Source organism: Polypterus senegalus, chromosome 11 (genome assembly GCF_016835505.1).
Source record: "Polypterus senegalus isolate Bchr_013 chromosome 11, ASM1683550v1, whole genome shotgun sequence".
NCBI classification, from domain to species: domain Eukaryota; kingdom Metazoa; phylum Chordata; class Cladistia; order Polypteriformes; family Polypteridae; genus Polypterus; species Polypterus senegalus.
Window position 1 is genome coordinate 124,524,957 of NC_053164.1, and position 22,110 is coordinate 124,547,066.

General features: G+C 37.1%; 1 protein-coding gene across 2 annotated transcripts in view; it reads right to left on the reverse strand.

The window, feature by feature from the left end:
* Positions 1-22,110, reverse strand: part of LOC120539493 (neuropeptide FF receptor 1-like) — a 167,961-nt gene that overhangs the window by 24,072 nt on the left and 121,779 nt on the right. For both annotated transcript variants that reach the window (XM_039769600.1, XM_039769601.1), the window contains exon 3: positions 20,688-20,787. In XM_039769600.1, coding sequence (XP_039625534.1) covers positions 20,688-20,787 — 100 coding nt within the window. The remainder of the gene's footprint in view (positions 1-20,687; positions 20,788-22,110) is intronic.

The following is a 22,110-nucleotide window of genomic DNA, read 5'->3' on the forward strand; positions in this document are numbered from 1 at the left end:
GTCAAGGATTTTTGGTGTGTTGAAATCTCTTTGGTTTTCGTGATGTTAACCTGAAGACAATTTCTTGTGCGCCAAGAAACAAATTATTCTACCTGACTCCTCTACTTTGTCACATCCCCCCATTAGTGCAGAATCATCTGAGAATTTCTGCAAGTGACATGACCAGATATTATATTTATAGTAAATGGTGTACCGCGTGAAGAGAAAAGGAGGCAGGGCAGTTTCTTGTGGTGCTCCAGTGTTGCTCACATATACATCAGAGCTTGTCCTTAAGCCACACAAACTGCGGTCTGCCGGACATATAGTCCATTATCCCAGACACCATAAGTTCATTCACCTGCATATCTTAATAATCACCTCTTAATATGGATGGCTTGATGGTTTTGGAAGCACTGGAGAAAATAAATAATCCTCACAGTACTAGTAACTGTGTCAGGTGGGAATACACCTTGTAGAGCAGATAGAGAATTGCATCTTCAGCTCCAATTTTTGTCCAATGACAAACAGCAGTGGGTTCAAGTGGTCTTTCACAAGGGAACTCATATGAACTCAACCTCTTAAAAGTATTCATGATGTAGCATGTAAAGGCTACTGGTCTGTAATCATTACGAAAAGAGGTCCCTGCCTTCTTTATAACTAAAACAATGTAGGAGGTCATTCACAGCAAGGGCACTTTCCAGGCCTAATTAACAGACTGAGCAGGTAGCTGAGGATACCACAGAGTTGGTCAGTGTAAAACGTAAGAGCTCAAGGACTGATTCCATCCAGTCCTGTAATGTTTCCTATTTGTAGCCTCCTCAGTTGTCTTCTCGCTTGATCATTACTTTTGGACAGCCTATACTGATGATCAGAGGTAGGATTTGCCTGTTTCCAGAGTCTAGCCACCTGCTGTAAATGCGGAGCCATCTTAGGTACAGAGTGGAATATTGGAGAGAGTTGCTCTGCACAGAACAGACACAGATGTCCACTTATACTGCCTGGGTCAGAGCTTTTCTTGATTTTAGTATGCTGAAGGAGATTTCTTATATTATTCTGGTCAAAGAATGGCTGACTCCTGTCTCTGATCCTGTGTCTGATCTTTTGAAGAATAATTTCTGAAGTAAAATCTTGTGTCTCAAACCGTAAGCAAAATTCATTGCATTTTTGAGCCAACTGATGATCAGCTTTAACCCATGCCAACTCAACATGATTATTGCTTTTTGTATGAATGCCAACCATCATCTTCATGCCATTCCACAATGAATCCAAGTTGTCAGTCCACAGTTCATTCTCAATCCTGTCCTTATACTTAAGCTTTGCCCACTTCATTTTGCATTCCACCTCCTTCTGAAGTTCTTTCTGTTCAGTTAATGTTCTACATTGAAATGCCCTGAATTTCTGTTCAGCAGTCCTTTTAAATCTCTGATAATCCATGGCTTGTTTTTATCATATATTATGACTCATTTAACGGAGATTATAGCATCCTCATAGAATTTTAAATAACAGCTTATTGTGTCTGCCAGTTCTAACTTTGTTCACTGATCATATGATCTTTTCTCTTATGCATCAAGGGACGTCTTGGCACACATATAAATTGCAGACAATAAATATGAAAAGTGTGAATGACTTGACTACAGACATGTATTCCTAACAGATTTTAAAGTAGTCTAAAAAATTAAAAGAGACCTTATATCTTGTTATTTCATCATCTCATATCAACCTAGGCACAAACCATTTGGATTACATTGAGTACAATATTCAGAATAAATTTGAGGTTGTTATAGAATTAAGTGACATGTAAAATTGAAAAATTACAAGATTGAAGAGTGGCTTCTAGGCTTATCCTCAATGATTTCTAAGAGAAACTTATCTCTCAAATTATCTCTTTGCTTGGACTGGTCAAAAACAATGACACAGCAGAAGAGTGTCCATGGTTATTCATGAAGACAAGATAAAAATCAACACATTCAAAGTTCCATATGTGACAAAGAGAGAGGCAAGGGCATAGGACACAGTTTTGGAATAAAAATATTGAAAAATTACTTAATAGTAGATGTCAGTAATGTATGACTGGGGCTGTTGCAATTATAATTTAAATTATTTTGTGGTATCATGAAGTGAATCATGAAAAGACTTAAATATATAATAAAAAAGAAGAAGACATGATTATTTGTTTTGTAAGATAACAAAAACACCTGCAGATTGTGAACTGTAAAAGGGGTACTAGATATTATAACATGGGTAAAAGCACAATAAAAAATATTTTCATTATTACTGCTACTGAAGACAAAGATAAATAATTACATTTTCAGATAAACAAAAATTGAATAAGCCTGAAAATAAAAGAGCAGGTAGATGAAAATAGTTAATCATTTGTTCAATCCAGAATTCAGTTCAAGAATTATTGACATTATTCCATGAAAATGTCAATTTGTTTAGCAGCTACAGTTTCTGTACCAGGGTAACTGAAGTGTAAAGTGAAACAGAGAATGTTATTGTTATGATTCACTTATTTATTTATTTTTACAGGGCTTGAGAAATCTTTCCCAGAGAACAATGCATTTTTGTTAAGGAATTTGGATTCAATTGTGTATTCTGTCTTAAATTTGATTTGCTCTTTCAATTTTTCCGTTTTGCTTTTTAATGTTTTTGTTCATGAGTCGGTTGTGTTGTAATTCGGGCACCAAAACAGCAAGAATAGATGAGGCCTTCAAAAATACCCACAGAAAACAGGACAGTGCCCATATTTATCAAGTGTTTCAGAGTGGGAAAAAATGTCCTAACTGGCTCAAAAAATTCAGAGTGACACAAATTTGGTCCTATTCATAGAAGTAGTAATAAAAGCATTTTATTAATCTTCCTAATTAAGGAACGTCAGGATTTAAGAGATCTTTTGATATAACTCAAGGAACTACCAGAAGATGGCATTCAGGCAGAGATCGGCGTGCACAACCCACAAAATGCAAAAGGTTTTGCAAACGCTGGACAACGAAGAACTCATAAAAAGATATCGATCTGAAAGACGTGGAATAACATTTGTAATAAATGTTGTACATTACGTGATTGCGCACACTGTCAGCCAAAATTAAAGTGTTGGTAATGTTATGTGTAAGATGCAGCTTTGCAATAACAATGATTTGGATGTCACAACCAACCTCTTCTTAAATTTTGCATCGAACTCTGAACACCCTTACAGTGAGTGAGGTAAATTGCAGATTTTTAAATTTCCCGGATCTCATTCTGAGGTAATGTTAAGGCAAGCTGCAGTCATGTAAATCAACGTGCACGTTGTGGCCTGCAGAGGGTGCTCCTGCAACCCAAACCTGACATAGACCGATGCAGAGGCACAAGTGCAAGCACACACACCCCCCCTTCCATTTCCCACAAGCACGACACAGTCCCCAAGCACAGCACAATACAACTCTTGTCTTGCTTTTCTCTTTCTCTTCCTGTTTCCTCCACTGCTCCTGGAAAGCTTTGTCTTCTCCCACCCGACTCTGGCTGTCGGAGTAGTGGCTTTTTTTATAAGGCACCTGGAAGTGCTCCAGGTGCTGTTGACCCACTTCTGGCAGCACTTCCGGGTGTGGCGAAAAAGCTGCCCATAAGGGCTCAGCAGCAGCTGCAGCACCCCCTGGTGGTGCCCACATATCCCAACAGAGCTATATCAAACTTCATCTCCTATGGAGCCCTGAGGGAATCCGTGGCACCTCTGAAACCCAGGGAGGCTGCCACCTAGTGCTCCGGGGGTGGTAATGCTCTGGATACGCTCTCACCCCCCATTCTTCCAGCGTGGAGGCATTCCAGCTGGGAAAACAATCGTTGTTCCTCCCTGCAGTGCCTTCTAGCGGCCCCCGTGGTATCCAGCAGGGATGTGGATAAAAACTCCATTGTCCATAATTCCCTGCAATTCGGGGCACCTCCATGCTATAGGGAGGGCTCCATCTGGCGGCCTGGGGGTATTGGCCAGGATGACTGGTCGGCCATATATCACACTCTATATAGAATTTTGATCAATGCCCTTAACCAGCATTGTAGTGATTCCTTTATCACCATTTCAGCAACTGCTTACCATTAAAACCTGAAGATTTTAATAACACTTTTTATATATAAGAAAGCAAAATTGTGCCAATCTGCACAGCTCCCTTTTAAATGTAGAGCAGGTTTAAACCTAGACAGTCTTTTTAGATTCAGGCTGCACTGATACGACATGCTCTGTTGTAACCCAATAAACACAGAAAATGTTTGACAAGGACAGGCCATACATCCCAAAAAGAGTTTAGCAACAACATCCATCTAATGTTTAGAAAATCTAACATAAAAGATAGTTTCAGAAAATAAGAGTAACAGATACTATAGTATATGAAACTCTTACATCCTGGATTGTTCACAGAAAGTTGGCCTACGTCAGATGAGACAATTTTGAGTTTATTATTCATAAAATAAGAGTGGTTGGCATATTCCTCTCAGGTTTGACTGCAGTTGAAACAGCGGAGTGAAAGTTCTTTATGTAAGGGATATACAAATCAATAGATCACTGTACTTTATACAGAGATGTAAAAAGGTGCAGCAGAGTTTTACTTAAATAGGAAGAATCTCTAAGGAACTAAAACAATTGAAATTGGTAGAGAGGGAGCAAAGAAGAAAATGTGACAACATTTTAAAACACGCAAAAGCATTTTTCTTAGACAGCAGACATGTATTTAAAGAACAATTTGTCAAAGTGTGCCATTAAGGAAAATTACATTTCATTTTATAAAACTAAATAATCAAATTATATAGGTACTAGGGGGTTCCCCCCTGCTCGCTTTGCTCGCCATCCCCCCGGGCCTGCCACCTTGCGTCTCTGCTGCTCGCGTTGTGAAGAGAGGGGCTGAACCATACAATGATTTAATGTTACATTTTTATGTCACTTTTTTTGTCACACTTTAAATCAGGCTTCTTTTAAAACCTGCATGTATATTTTTGGTATCATTTTTTTCCGAATTTATCTAACTTTAATATGATGTTATTTTTTTCAAATTCTTATTCCATTTTTAAATTCTAAACTAAAAATATCATGAACTCAAGTTCCGTGAGACGAGACTTAACCAAGAGTACCAAGAGTGCCAAGAGATTTAATCACACCCGGAGCCGGAAATAAAAGACAAAGTGTAGGACAGCTGCTGTACAGGCTTTTAAATGTTTGAAGTGAGATGCAGATCATGAGGCACGGCAGCAGAAGCAAGCCAGCAGTTGCTCAAGCAAAGAGGAGGTAAAAAAAACAGTATTTGTTTCCCATTGTATCACCATTTAAGAGGTGGTTTCGGAGGTGTGACTGCATCTCCTTGGGGTGTGTTCAGCCCCACTCTTCACAACAGAAGCTGCAGACTGGCCGCAACTGGAGGTTGGGCACCGAACGCGCCGGGGGGCTTGCCCTTCTAGTCTGAAAATAAAGAAAGATGAAGGTCTCAGGATTGTTGATCTGCTCAGGTCGCCAAAAATTTTTTACCCGTGCTCTTAGAAAATAGAAAATCAACCATTTTGGAAATGTATGCTATTGCACAATGAAAGCAGCAACAAGTCATGGAATTAAAGAACGAGTTTAATTAACAACAAGAATCGGCATCTAATTAAGTAAGCAACTGGTTGGAATGAAATTGGATGGAGTTTGAGACCCTGACTGAGTTGGTCTTATGTTGGCTCACTCGTGTCACGTTTCATTTCTGTTTGGGTGCCATTTAAGTAATTCAGAGGAACAATGAAGAAATTCAGGGGAACAAATGTTAAAAAATAAGTCAATTAAAATAAAAAAAGAGTTAATTAGCAGCCAAAACTGGTCACCAATTAAGAAAAGGGTTGGAATGAAAACCTGCAGCTACTGTGGCCCTCCAGGACCGGAGTTGGAGACCACTGTTATATACTGTCGGACAAGATATTGCTATGGATTCTTAGAAGCCCAATTACTGAAATGCTACAGTGAGCTCGGCTGTGAAAGTCGCTGAAGATGGTCAGCTGAAGAAGACAGACTCATGGCTCAAGCGAGATCTTGTGGTCTTCTAGGGGTGAGAGGAGTGTCCCTGTGTCTGGAGTGCTGAATGAAGTGACACCAAGATTATTATATGAGTTCTAATAAAAGACATGACAGCTTTCCTACAAGCAAAGAAAAGTATTTTTGTTGCTACCTTATAATTTTAGACCTAGGAGTGAGCTAACGAAACATTGCCCAGCCAAACAGAATCTACTCTAGAGCCACAATGATTAATGAAAAGTATATGTAGTTTATTTATTAAATATTTTAGTTTTGAGTGCAAGATTGAACTCTGAGCAGTGATATATTTTGTCGTGGTAAATTATTGGAAAATTGCTGCACATCCATCCTTATTATTAGTTCATTATGCAATTCAGCAGACAGCATTTAAATTTAATAGAACTGACCTAAGTCCTGAAGATTCTTCTGCAGATTACTGACTCTCAGATCTGTATTTGCCATGTTATTATGTTGTGTTGAAATTTAATTATTGTAGTATAATATCCATGCATGTTAGTTTAGTGCATATACAGTATGTACTGGAAAGTGTTATTCTGTAGAATTTAAATTGTCAATTGGAGTGCAAAGTATGAATATGCATTATGAGAGAACTGGCATACGTCTGTAATGTTTGAAAGTAAATATTATGCCTTGAGTTTAACTGTGGGTAATTCCATAGCTTACAAAATTAAAAATAGGAACCAAACTGAGTAAAGGAAACCACTACTTTCTGAAGAGAATTTTTGTATTCTTGTAAATGATAAACCACAGTTCTGAAATGATTGTATTACTATTTCATGTAATAATTGCCCTTCTAAAATCCATCATTATTTTACTGAAGTATATTAAACCCAAACAGTGTTGATTTTCACTCAGTTTTGTATGTTGTGTATCTGCTAAAGTGATAGGGATGAGCAATGTTGACGTAATTTATTATTCTTGCTTTTATATTTTATTTTCTTCTTATTCTGCCAAGAGTAGAGGCACCTCATTTCCCAGTAGGGGCTGCACAGTGTGAGTCATAGCCGTACTCACTAGTACCACAACATGACAGTAATCTTCACATGTCTGGACACCAAAAGCATATAGGGTAGTGGTAAAGCAAACTGGTTAGGGTACAGGGGCCCAGGCCCTTTTGTGTTCCTGCTGTAAGAGCCAATCTTAGAAATTTAAAGTTTTGAGTTAAACTCATATTGATGTTTGCTTAATTTGAATAGAATATTAATGTCTTTCATAGTCATAGCCTATGGTATAGTCTTTTCCCCCTATAAGTTAACAAGAGATAGAACCTTCTTACTATAACTGAGTAACAGTGTGATAATAAGCTCTTTTTTGTTTGGAACAGGTCCCAGTAAAGAGGGACTTGAAAGACCCATTTTTTGCTAAGAAATGGGATAAGCATACAGTTTTCTGACCGTCTTGAAATGGTTCAGAAATGTTAAGTAAATAGTAACGATTTGAGATGTAACAAGATTAAGTTTAGAATTGAACTCTTCTTACATTAATTTTTCCTTTTTTTTGCTATTTCAATTTTCTCATTTTGTGTGTAAACTGTTTTACTTTAAAACTTAACTAAACTTCAAAAACGAAGATATTTTGTCTGTGGAATCATTTCTGCGTCAGGCTTTTGTTGAATCCCATTTTTGAGCTGAAGCTGCAGTACTTTGGTAATTTTTGAAAAACGCAGCTACATTTTTCGTCAGAAAACTTGCTAGCTATCTAAGGCCTGAACTGGAATCTACCATTCGGGAACAGAAGATACTACAGAACTCGTCAACGAAGGAAAAGAACAGAATCATTCAGAAGGTACTGTGCACTTATCTACTATCTTCGCATGATCATAAATGAAAGCAAGGTCGCCGTACCTTAAGAAGATTTGAGAGACTGTGATATTATTAAAGGACGTCTTGGAAAAGGACATTTTGGATGATTGCTTGTGCCTTTGCCTGAGCCATTGGAGCCTTGTTTCAAGAAAGTTATCTTCCTTGTTGGAACGTCTCTATTGTGACGAAATTGCTGTCAGGAAACGTCTTGTCATTTGATCGAACTGTTGTCATGGCAATGTCTAAACAGAGCTCAAGTGAGATTGGCAGTGATCTAAGTACAGACTCGAAGTCAGAAAATATAATTAGGGATCTTAAAGATCACATAAGTCAGAGGAAAGAGAAGCTTTCCGTGTTCATAACTGAAATCGAAAGTCTTAAAGGCATTCCAGGAAACCGCTTAATTGTGGCAGAAAGATTTCATGATTTTTGTGCGACGCATAGAGAGATAGAAGAGTTACACGAAAAGCTACTAGCTACTTTAAATAAGGAGGGAGCGATTAAGAAACAGAAAAAGACATTCGGAAAGCTCTAAGAAATGGAATGAATTTGCTGCCGTTACAACGGCATGGCTGAATGATGCAAATGAACAACTAGTTAATCAATTCGAAGAGATGCAATTTCAAGAACAGGTTCGTTCAAAGTCAAAACACAAAAGACATCTCCTCAGTTAAAGCATGCTCTTGATATTAAACTTGATTCTTTAGCCCAGAAAACCGCAGCTGCATGTCATCTTCTAAAGCAGTGTTGATTGAACAATCGACACTTGATAGTATTCTACAAACGCTTCATGAACTTAAAAATAAAGCACAAAAGCAGGAACAAACCGACACTCAGAGCTCTGCAAATGATATACTAAATGTGCTAGCGCAGAATCAAGCCGAACTTCAAAAGGGCCAACTCGAATACAATAAAGCAATTATTGAAATGACTAAATCGATAGCTGATCAAAGGAAAACACCTTCTCCAGTACCTCCAGCATCCCCAGCACTGCGTGGAGAGGTACCGCATAGACAGGTCCCTTTATTTTCAGGTGACCGCTGACTTACGCAAAATTTATTAGAACTTTCGATCATGCTGTAGGTAATATATTAACAGACCCACAAGATAAATTGGATTATTTGATCCAATATACAAGTGGACCAGCCCAAGAAATGATTGAAGGGTGTACGCGATTGCCACCAGATGAAGGATATGAAAAGGCTAGAAAACAGCTTGAAAGTTACTATGGCAACCAAGCGTTCGTAATAGATACATACATAAGTAAAGCTTTGAAGTGGCCTCAAATTAAACAAAATGATGGGGAAGCCTTGAGAGATTATGCAACATTTCTTGATAACTGTAAGGACTCCATGACTAAAACTAGAAATCGAGCAGCATTCAGTAGCAATGAAAACATCCGCACTATCCTCAAAGCTCCCATGTTATATACGATATAGATGGCGAGACGTAGCTTACGAAATTGAAGATGAAGAAGAGAGAGAGATCGACATTCAAGATTTAACTGTCTTTTTACATAAAGAAGCTAAGAAATGTATGCATCCCGTTTATGGCGACGTAGATAAAAAAGAAAAAACTGACAAAAGTAAGTCTCCTCAGAAGTATGGACAGAAATCAGGAAGTATCTTCACCACCAATATTTCTGATGAAACTGAAAGGGAGACTCATGAAATCCCTATCAAAAATACTGTTAACGATACATGTGCATTTAAAAACCTTGTGCATTTTGCAGTGATCAGCATATTCTGCCGAATGTAGAAAAATTAAAGAATTGCCACATAAAGAAAGAATTGACTTTTTAAAATCTAAAGGTTTATGTTTTCGCTGTCTCAAACAGGGTCATCTAAGTAAGAACTGTAAACAGAGAATGAAATGTCAGACATGTTCTTTACAGCACCCAGATATCCTGCACATTCAAGGGGACAGTGGAGCAGTATTTAAAGCTACAGCTAGTGTGGCAACATCTACTGAAACGGAAACCAAGACTGGAACTTGTACCTTTACTGAGGCCGGAGAAGAATGCGCACTACAAGTAGTTCATGTTAAGGTAAAATCCAAGAAAAGTGAAAGGTATGTAGAAACATACGCCTTTATAGACCTCGCAGTACAGTAACAATTTGCACTGAAAGGCTCCAAAGACAATTGAGCCTTCAAGGGAAAAGGACGCAAGTATTCCTCAAAACTATGAGTAATTACGATGATGATTCAAAAATGCTAACCCAATGTTCTGTTTTATCAGATTTACAAGTCTGTGGTCTCAATGATGTTGAATATATTGATTTGCCAAAGGTCTTCACACAGGTCTCCATTCCAGTGAACAGAGAAAGCATTCCACTACAAGAAGATATCGATAAGTGGGCATATCTTAAAGAGGTACGTCTGTCTCATATTGACTCTGAAGTTGATCTTTTAATAGGAATCAACTATCCAGAAATCTTCAAGCAGTCAGAATCATACCTAGCCAAAGAGGTGGACCTCACGCCATGAAGACTGCACTTGGATGGGTAGTTGGTGGACCATACAAAGAGATCGATGACCTCGCAAAACAAAGTGGTAAGATGCCTAAACATTCAATCAATCGTGTGTCAATAACAGAGATTGAAGATATGCTGCTGCAACAGTATAACACAGACTTTCCAGAGCGCAACTGTGAAGAAAAACAGGAAATGTCACAGGAAGACATCAAGTTCATGCGCATAGCTTCAGAATCTGCAAGACTGGTAGGTGGCCACTATTGTTTAAATTTGCCTTTGAAGGATGAAACACTTAAAATGCCGAATAACCGCTGCATTGCTGAACAGCGTGCTATAGGACTCAAAAGAAAATTGAGCAAAAATTCAGGTTTCCACGAAGACTATAAAGCCTTCATGAAAGACATTATAGACAATGGTTATGCTGTTAAGATTCCTAAAGAAAGCCTGAATTGCAATGAAGGCAGAGTGTGGTACATTCCACATCACGGTGTGTATCATCCAAAGAAAAATAAGATTCGAGTAGTCTTTGACTGCACTGCCACCTATCAGGGGATTTCACTTAATGAACAATTACTAAAAGGCCCTGACCTAACTAACACACTCATTGGCGTCCTTACAAGATTCAGAAAGGAGCCAGTAGCTTTAATGGCAGACATTAAGTCAATGTTCTACCAAGTTAAGATACCAGACCACGACACAGATCTTTTACGTTTTCTATGGTGGCCTGAAGGTAATGTAAGTAAAGACTTAGAAGAATTCAAAATGACAGTACATCTTTTTGGTGCTACTTCTTCACCCAGTTGTGCTTCTTATGCTTTATGAGAACAGCCGAAGATGCCAGAGATACATTTCCTGAGGAAGCTGTTAACACCGTACTCAACAACTTCTACGTGGATGACTGTTTAAGGTCAGTGACAACAGAAGAACAAGCAATAAAGCTGGCAAAGGACCTCCAAGCTCTATGTCTCAAAGGGGGATTCCATTTGACTAAGTGGGTGAGTAACAACAGAGCAGTTTTATTGTCCATACCTGAAGAAGACAGAGCTCATGAACAAAAGGACTTAGATTTGAGCCACAGTCTCCTTCCCACAGAGCGTGCCCTGGGCATCCAGTGGTGCACAGAAACTGACAGTTTCAAATTTCAGATTAAATTGCCAAACAAGCCCGCTACAAGGCGTGGTATTCTGTCTGTTGTTAGCTCAGTTTATGATCCACTTGGTTTCCTAGCACCCGCCTTACTGCCAGCAAAGCTTATTCTAAAAGACTTATGCAAAGAGAAATTTGGGTGGGATGAAGTAGTAGAAGTCAAACACTTTCAGAAAATGAACCATACCCAAGAAGACGCTGGAAACAAATTCAATACATGGCTGATTTGTTTTGGAAAAGATGGACAAAAGAATATTTGCCAATACTTCAGGAACGTCAAAAATGGCTTGCACCAAGAAGAAATTTTGAACCAGGGGACGTTGTTCTAATTGTAGATAAAGCTACACCTCGCAATTCCTGGGTAATGGGTCGAGTCATCAAGACAATGCCAGATGCCAAAGGTGCAGTCAGAAGAGTTTGTGTGCAGACCAAAACCAGCACACTAGACAGACCCGTGAATAAACTGTGCCTGCTTCAAGAAACAGCAAATGTTTGAAATATGAAATTTTTAAAATGTTTGTTTGCAGTGTTATTGCTAATGATTTGAAAAGAATAGTTAATATAAAAGTAATTGGCTCATATTGAAGTAAAGTAAAATAATTGTCTCCGCTCCTGCATAGCCAATTAGGGGCCGGAAATGTAAGAGCCAATCTTAGAAATTTAAAGTTTTGAGTTAAACTCATATTGATGTTTGCTTAATTTGAATAGAATATTAATGTCTTTCATAGTCATAGCCTATGGTATAGTCTTTTCCCCCTATAAGTTAACAAGAGATAGAACCTTCTTACTATAACTGAGTAACAGTGTGATAATAAGCTCTTTTTTGTTTGGAACAGGTCCCAGTAAAGAGGGACTTGAAAGACCCATTTTTTGCTAAGAAATGGGATAAGCATACAGTTTTCTGACCATCTTGAAATGGTTCAGAAATGTTAAGTAAATAGTAACGATTTGAGATGTAACAAGATTAAGTTTAGAATTGAACTCTTCTTACATTAATTTTTCCTTTTTTTTGCTATTTCAATTTTCTCATTTTGTGTGTAAACTGTTTTACTTTAAAACTTAACTAAACTTCAAAAACGAAGATATTTTGTCTGTGGAATCATTTCTGGCCAGGCTTTTGTTGAATCCCATTTTTTGAGCTGAAGCTGCAGTACTTTGGTAATTTTTGAAAAACGCAGCTACACCTGCTATTCAAAGAGATTGGATAATTTCTATATCTATGAAGAGGTCATAGTCCTCTGAATCAAAACATCTTTCTTGTTCATTGCTGTGTCTTTTTATTAATAAGACTAAGTAAAATGAAATAGATTCTTTAAAAATGTTTAATTGGTTGTAGGATTAAAATAAAGAACAAAATTGTGGATCGATCATAGCATAGCTTATGTGAGCATTAGCTACACATTTCAATTTTCTGCATATGTTGTATAGTGTGACATAATACAAATAACCAATTATGTTTTTTGATCTATTTGGATTCACAAAGCTGCCAAAGCTAATTGTGCACACATAAAGCTTATAGTACTTGTCCTTGAGGGAGCAAGAAACACATTTTGCAGCCAAACATTAATATATTTTGTATATGGTGGTATCAGTTCATCCAAAAAAAATGAATTAATATATTTTGTGACCAACAGAGAAAGCACCCAACACATCTGAAAGAATTGTGATGTCTAGACAAAGCGTTGTACATTCTCATTATTATAAAATGCACTTTTACTTTTGGTACTTTAGTATTTTTAAAAGTAGGTACTTTTTTACTTTTACTCAAGTGTTTTTATAACTGAAATACTTCTTACTAAAGTGAAATAAAAAATTTCACTAAGTACTTCTACTTTTACTCAAATATCTTTTCTAAGTACTTTTTACAACTCTGAATAGCTGCTTAAAATATAGTACGGTTTTACCTGCATGTGGACAGCTGCTTCAAGAAAAGTGACTTGCTAGCTTGGCATAAGTAGACCAAATGGTTGACTTCAGGCTTGAGCTACACCTGCAGACTTCCCAAAGCAGATGCCCGCTCACTATTCTGCTGCTTTTGAAGACATCTTTTCAATTGCTACCCCTATAGGAATATGCCAATCACCCATACCAGGTGCTATTTACACTCTACCTTGGCCCAACCAAATGATATGAAATCACTATTGCTATAAGGCAAAATTGATCAAACAGTAAAATCAGTAGTAGCAAAAGTAGGGGATGTATTTGAGAAGAGCCCTAAAAAATTAGGAAATCTATTTGACAATTGAAAGATTCTTGTGCTAGGATACAGATATTTATGAAGATGAGTCTTTCCAAGTCTATGTTCATAGCTGCTTAAAGCTTCATCAATCCAGAGATATCTTTTACCTTGCCAGTTGTAGTGGGAATTGTAGCTGTTTGAGTGCTCTTCTTCTTGTTTTTATTCTCTGTTCCCTTTTGTCTGCAAAGCATGCTCCCCAAACTTAAAGGCCTCACTCCATGTGGAATTACCAATGACTACACAAATAATTGATAATATTAAAACCAGTATCATTATTAAATTACATAATCGATTTCTTGTCCAGCCTGATATTCTTTCTAATCCATATTAGCTGAGGCTAATATATTCTAAAAATATGTCTAGCAGTCTGTTTCTTTGGAATCTATAAGTATGATCTAAACATTTCAAGGATCAAATCAATATAGATACAGTCTTTAAATCCATACATAAAAGTCAATGAAGACACAAGATTTTCTTTGAGGTTAGGTATAGAGTCCATTAGTCTGTAGGTCAATATGATATATGTGAAAGGATTGTAATCATTTATGGAGGTTTGGTTTAAAAAAGGTAATTGCCCAATTGTCCTGATTGCTGGATGTTTAAATCAGTGTTAGTTTTGTGAAGTTCCATCTAAGAGGTAAAATTTGCATTTCAGATTTATTGTAAATACCTGCAGTCAAGATCCACTTTTATGTACTGCTTAATTTATAGTTCAGTATTGTGAGATTGAACTATTATTAAAATAATCTTTAAATAGTTTATTTCTGTCAAGGTGGAGAGCTCGATGTTGTAAGTTCACCTTTACCTTGTTAAAATTCGGCACTTCTTTGTAGAAATTGCTGGAAGTCAAGCACTTCTGTTATGCTACTATAATATTGATTAATGGCACACGGACGTTGAGAAGAGATTCTTAAGTAATTCTTTAATAAATGCAAAAAGTGTGTAAATTTTTCATTGCGTTTTATCAGTATAATAGGAAAAAAAACCTTTTTAAGAATTTCCTTTTTCCCCAACTTTCTAATGGAAATTACCAACAACAGGAATGTCCACCAAGATTAATATAAATTGAAATTGTTAATGGACATACAAATACACAACAACTACCAAAGTCTCTCAGAAGTCAATAAACAGCCTACAATGGACTCTTCAGAAAGGTGAATGTAGCAGGCTCCTGTTACCCACTCTTAATGGCACCACATCTAGAAGTACAGCTTTTACATCATCATAAAAGGATGCTCCCTCCCATTGGCTGTTACTCCGAACCAAGCTATTACAGAATTCATACTGATGAATAAGCCAAGGCTTTAGTGCAAAAGAGTACAAACAGGAGACATTTCCAGAATGTTTCACCTAGAAGAGCAATAGCATCTGTTACAAGCTGGGTGCTGACATAGCTATATTTGGATAGTCAATGGAAATGTGTACAGTGAACAATTTTGAGGAGGAATAAACAGAAGACTGGCTGTCTTTTATTATCTTAGAATGTAACTCTAAGGTTCAGTACAGTACTGTCTCTTACTACCTAGAAGTGCATGCTGTCGATGTCCTGGGTATTTTGCAAATGGTGCCTACAACTTTTCACAGCAAAAAAGTATAAATTATTTCTAGCACAGTGAGCCTAGAAAGTCTCTAACTTGCATGTAATAGAAGAACTACTTTGACAAAAGCTTATCTAGTCAATTCTTGTTATATCTAGTGGTTACATTCCTACAAAATGGGAATACTGAAGCATTGATTCTATGGTAAAAACAAGGTTCCAGCAGTGGTAGATGGGGTTTTTGCGGGTGCACTGCCCCTCTTCTCTCATTCTATGAGGCTTGTTAATGATCCTTCCACTATTTTATTTACAGAAACTATGTTATGACTTTTACTTCCTCTGTAATTATGTTCCATTGTCTTACAGGTGTTCCACCAAATGCTGCAAGCAACTACAGCAGCTCAGATTCAAGGACCAAACTAAACCATCCAATCTGTAGTAGCAAGAGGTAGTGTGTAGAAAGGGGAGGAACTTAATTATTGCACGCCTTTGTCTCCATCATGAGTGGGGTTCATTGGCTTACACAAACGTCTCATTACCATTAGACACATTAATCCTTTTAGTGTATCGCATATGTAGTCCTGGGCATCACTAAATCTGTTCAAGAGCAATCTCTTGTGTCACAAAATTGTTTTTCTACTGTGCATGTCCAAGAATACTACCCCATTATGTCTGTCTTCACCACATCCCACTTCATCCGTAAATAGGCACAATTAGACCATGGGTTTCGCAAAGTGCGGTAAACTGTTATAATAACGCATAACCAAATCCTCAGAAACAGAATCTGCGGACTTCTGCAGGCAAGTAATATTATTGACAGACAGAGAAAAAATCACAGTTGGATCAACTGAAAGATTCTTTGTCAGTTGAACATGAACAAGATTACTTCTCTGCAATTTAATCATCTCATGACATTTAAATCTGAGTAGTAAAGTTGAAAGACAGGTAGTACACCATACGGGGCTGGCTCTGGCTTTTTTGCTGTCCTAGGTAAAAGTGAAAATATCATGCCCAGATCACGGAGACTTAATGGCAATTGCTATACATTCTTTTGCAGATCAGAGAGTGGTTTACCCTTTGGTGTTTTGTGTAAATTGCATAAAATTGTTGGATTGATGAGGTGACAAGGGGTCCCCACCATGAAGGTTCACGTGAGTTTGTCATGCATGTAATATCAAAGAATTGGGGAGGGTGGATCTGCTTTGGCAATTCACATTAGTTGCACAGGGGGGGTGCAGAGGTAAAAGGAAAATTCAAGTGGTAGGCGCAAAATCTAAATTATGTTCAATATTTAATTAATTAATATATTGCAATGTACTGTAAATAGTATAAATATTTTGTAAAAATTATTCTATTACTATTAATTCTATTTGTGATGAAGATTTTAGCAATTGATGAGTTCTTGTTTAACACAACCCATCTGGTTATTCTGTCAAGGTTTTCTTAATAAAAAAGCAAAAGTGTCATCATGTAGATTTCACACCATTAAATTCATGGATTTAGTTACCCATTTATTTTTTTAACACAGACTGGAATTTAAAAAAGGCATTGCACAACAAAGTAATTTCAGAAACATCTTCTTTAAGAATATTGAATTGGTCAAATTTTAGAGTCAGAACCCAGCTCCAAAAAAATTTCTTTAATCTTAAACACTTTTACAGAAAGCATTCATAAACATGGAAAGTTACACCTCTGAAATTCATCTGTTGTTCTCTCCCAAAGTTTTAAAAAGTGTGGACTATTTTGAAATGTGCAAACTTTATTTACCCGTGTGTAAGTATGAGTGCTTCCTCTAAGAAATGTGGACAGTTTTAATTGGATGAACATTCTGAACATGTATCATCAACTAAAATTATAAAATAGCAGCACACGACTTTAGAAGTTAATTTAAAATGTCATTTAAATTTGACCTTTCGACTCCAGTGTTTTACATTTAAGAGCTTGTTTGTCCCTTTCACTATTAGCCTGTCTAATGTTTGAACAGAAAATCTCCCTATTCAAAAGCAATCTGTTGGAGCTTTGGATCATTTTATTTACATGGTTTAGGTCATAACTATTTTAGACTTTCTCTATAAACAGATGACTTTTTTTAGTCACCAAATTCACAGTTTCTATAATCCCTAAAGTACTGACAGTGTCCTACTCAGCACATAGCTTTCTATTTTTCATCTATCCTGCTAAGTTTTAGACTCTATTTATAGCTGTTTTCTGTTTTCCTACAATAAAATATCAGTTTTAAAATTTTGTCTTGTATTAGCCAGACATTTTTTTCTTTTTGTTTCCCCAAAATTTTACATTTAACATTATATTATCGTTATGTTATGTTCTCTTATGCACTATATCTTGGAAGATCTGGTATTCAAAGCTAGTGATCTGAGACATCATGTTGCGTACTCCCGTTTCCACGCTCAAATCGCGATGTATATAACCTAAACTTGGCATAAAACAACGCACATTTTCATGCCAGCTCAAACCATAGCGTACGCAAGTTCTCCGCTCGGTTTTGCAAACTGGCGGCACCCAGCATCAAAGCAGTGCTACTGTTCCTGTATGGATTCCCTTTAGGTTTTAGATTCACATCCCTGATGCAGCTTTATCAAATGCACTGAAATTAACCACATATCGTTGATTATTTTAAGGCATCTCATTGTAATCAACCCGTAAGCATATAATGGTGCACTGAATGGCCAAACTATTCTAAATACCATCACTGCATTAGTGTTGTTATTCCCAGTGCACTACTGAGTATTTAACCCACTGTATGTTAGTGTGGAATCACAGCTGATTGGATTATCGGTATACAGCATCAAGCACACGCTGCCTCAGTCATACGTGCAATCTATTTGAACTGTTCCCATCTGGCAAACGCTTCAGAGCCTTTCATGTACGGACCTCGTGGGTTTTATCCCAAGTGCTCTAAATGCACTCAATTAGTCCATCAATTGTCCCTGGTAGAACTGTTTGTACTTATAAGTACAGTCACCTCATTGTAAACTTGCACTACAGTTAAAATATTGCACAACCTGAGCCACTTTATAAAGCGCGCATTTACATATGATGACGACTGGCTTCTAAGTCGATTTAGATTTCCAAGCGCTATCTTCTTAGAGCTCTTGATATCATTTTTAAGATGAAATGCAGTAAAGCATGTTTATTGCATTATACAGATAAGTTTTAAACTTCATTAAAATAATGTATATTGTTAATAATTAAACATGTGAGGACATGGTGGCACAGCACTAGCAGTGTATTATTGCTGGGACTGGCACGACACTGGATGATGGATGGAATAATTAAACATGTGCTACGAAGATATTTCAATGTTTAATAAAAGTTTTGAAGAATCTGCATTCTAAGCTTACAGATGGCTTGGCATCTATTACAAAGCTGATCATGTGGCGATTGGTTACTTGGGGAAAGAAAAGGAAGGACAGGAATAGAAGGTTAGTACGTTTGAGAGAGACAGTACTGCTGCAATAAATGATTTCATCGAAGGTCGCGCATGGCACAGCAAACATCTTGCATAATGCATGAACAATCTCTAGACAGGGCTCCAGCTCATTGCTAGTACTGCGCCACCATATCCCCATGTTTAATACATGCTTTAATTCCTTTCACTATGAGAATGATATCAAGTATGCATCTTAACCCTTAAACCGCCCGAACCGGCTATTGTCGGTTCCCAATGCAATTTTCCAGCACGCCAGAGCCGAGTATATTCAGTGACATATATTCATTGAACGCCGCAACAGGCTATAGTTGCTTCATAGAGCAATCTGCCAGCACGCCGGAGCTGATCAGTCAGTGCCGTATATTCGTTGAGCAGCCAGCTCATGACCACTGCCGGCCTCGGAAGCACTGCAGCATCACTGTCTCTGGGATTCAGCTGCTGCACTAGACTAGCCGTGCAAGCATCAGCACTTACCTGTGTGTGCTTGCGTGCAGTCAGTTCAAGCGCAGTTGGCTCGGTGATTTAATGAATTTCATCAATGGCATCAGTTGCACCTTGTACATATACAGTAATAATTGATTGTTGAAATAATTTTTTTTTAAGTTTTTACAATTCCTTGGCAGTTTGTAAAATGATCAGTGTTGCAGTAATTGTGATGCTCTTTGCATGAAAAAAATATATTTCTTTAAAATTTCACATCTTCTTTGTGAATTGTGATGTTAACTTAAAAAGTGTAGCAAAAAAGTATTTGGCGTCCAGGGGTGCATTAACCCCCAAGTATCTGGCGGAATAAAATTGTTCAGAGAGCTGTAATATCATGAATGTAATGTATTCTGTGTCCTGTCGGTGGAAGAGAAAGCCCGTTTAAAAAGCATGTAGTGATTCACATAGATAGAGCACATAAAAGAACACAAAGAAAGAGGCATTTAACATGCTACTTTAGTTACGATGGGATCTGAGAAACTAGTAAATTAAACGATTTTAAGATGAAGTTTATGACGTTCTAATTTGATGACAAAATAAAGTACATGATTAAAGTGGAAATTTCGAGATTAAAGTTGACATTTGGACATTTTTTCAGCTATGTCCCTATTTTGTTTTTCTTTTCTCTGTACCCTAATACGCTTCCATATGACACTCAGACGGTGTGCTAAGACTCGCCTTTTTGCAGTGATTTTGATATCTGACAACTTCTTTTTTATTTTGGGCACTGTGCGACTTTGTGAATTTGAGCTTTCAAGTTTCTCCAACACTCTGTCTCACTTGATCAGCTTCCTTTTGTTGTTTATATCACTGTTTAAACCAACAAATAGTACATTTTTCCTTGCCTCCACTTTATATTCACTGAAATTCTTCTGTATTTCCCCGTGCTTTTGCCATTGCCATTTCACAGAACGCTGAGCTTAAGGGCTATTTATATTGATTTGCATATTTAAAGAGGTGTAATTCTGGGAGGAATTTGGGGAGTGGCAGCAGGCGCGTGCACGTGTGTTACTTTTCACGCTGACCAGGAAGAACGTGGAAGTTGATGTGCCTACAGATTTATGCATCTGGATTTTTTTGTGCATACGAACATTTCCACTTTTGACCGTACGCCATGTTTTAGTGTGAATTCTATGCACAGCGTTATGCATGAGGCCCCTGGACCCCTTTGTAAAATTCATGAATTTTAAGTATAATTTTGTTCTCACTTAAAAGTTATGAATGAAGAGGATTCCATTCTTGATACAGAAGTATGACATCAACCAAAGGTCAAGTGTATGTTTATTATTGATTACTTATTCACAAAAACAATTATGTAAACAATATACATTAGAGACACCTGTAATGATTAGATTCCATGAAATGCCTTTTTAAAATCAATGTTGTAGGGGCTAGGTGGACTTTGAAATTTTTAAATGTCACTTGAGTTCATTCCTTCAGCACCCATTATTTATAGAGCGAACTGGTCTAACACTTCCAACTTTACACATTCTCATCACTCTACTTATCTATGTTTGTACAAAGGAGTCTAAGAAAGAGGCTTCTTACCTGTCAACAGCGATGGCCACCAACGTGAAGACAGAGGCCGAGACAGATACTCCCTGGATCAATCCGCTCATTGTGCAAACTGCCTGACTGAATGGCCAGCCTGCAGACACATTAAAGTAAACACATAACTAATGGTATTGTCACTGTTTAAACATTTTTACATTTTAAACTATAATATAATTAGTAACAGCATTGGGGTCACATGTTTGCACTGTACTGAACTGAAATGTAATACCATCTGTGTGCCTTATATATCTTATATATTACAACTTTTGTTTTGTACTTGCAGCTAATTTCTATTGATGATTTAAATATTAAATACTTTGGTAAAGTGACTCCAACATCAAAATAATATTATATTATTGCAGTGTGTGACACTGCTCTACTTAACTATAAGGAAATAATACAGAAGTGTCCATGTAATATTTCACTGTCAACATATAACAGATATGTGAATACATATTTTCCAAAAATCAACCAAATAATTTATACTTTTTAGAAAATTTATTTGCATGTACTTTGCTTTCCTAAAAAAATGCTACTTCTGGAACAGTTTGTGCTGGACAATGTTATTAGGAAGGTGTATGCTTAAAAAATCATTTCAAACTTGTACATATGCCAAACTAAAAGAATTTCATTATAAATGATGAGGTTTCCAGTCTTGACACAAAGGTATGATATTCACAAAACAACTCATACTTAATACATTATTGTTAGGCAACACAGCAACAAAAGTATCCTGTTACTCAAATTATACACTAGGGAGCAGTGTAAGTCAAGTCATACATTACATTTAACAAACAATGAACAGAATTTTTATGTACCGTGTTCCAGTGCATGGTGCCAACTGACTGTATTTTTGCACTGTTTTTAACATCTGTTTCACATTTATTTTGTGTTCTCTCCCCTCCCCCTTATTTAAAGTTGGACACTAATGGCATCTTGCACTGTCAGTGTCATCGGATCATTGCAAGTAACATAAAAGAAAGAGAGAAAGAAAAAGAAAGAGAAATTACAACAACAGTTTGTTTTGGGGGAGTTTACCAAGTTTCGGAGTGACACTCCAATTACCCATATTTACTTTGAATATTTTGGTTTTGGGGTTACGTGTTTGGTTAACCCTCATTTCATTAAGATATCTTACTTGTGTGCCTTGCGTTCTATTCTTGCTAATCATTATTTTGTTTGGACGGTGGAACTTCTAATTCATCTGTTTCCTTCAGGTGCTGCTTAGTTGTACTGTCACCTGATAGAGATTACTGGTTTGAGCACAGCTCTTTGTTATGGCATTATCTTTTCTTCTCTCAAGTAGGTTGAAAACCTTTCTAAAATTCAAAGTTTTAGTTTTGGAATTTGTGCAATTGTTAACATAATAATGACCCCTTCTGGATTTGTAGTACCTCTACTTCCAGATGCTACTGAT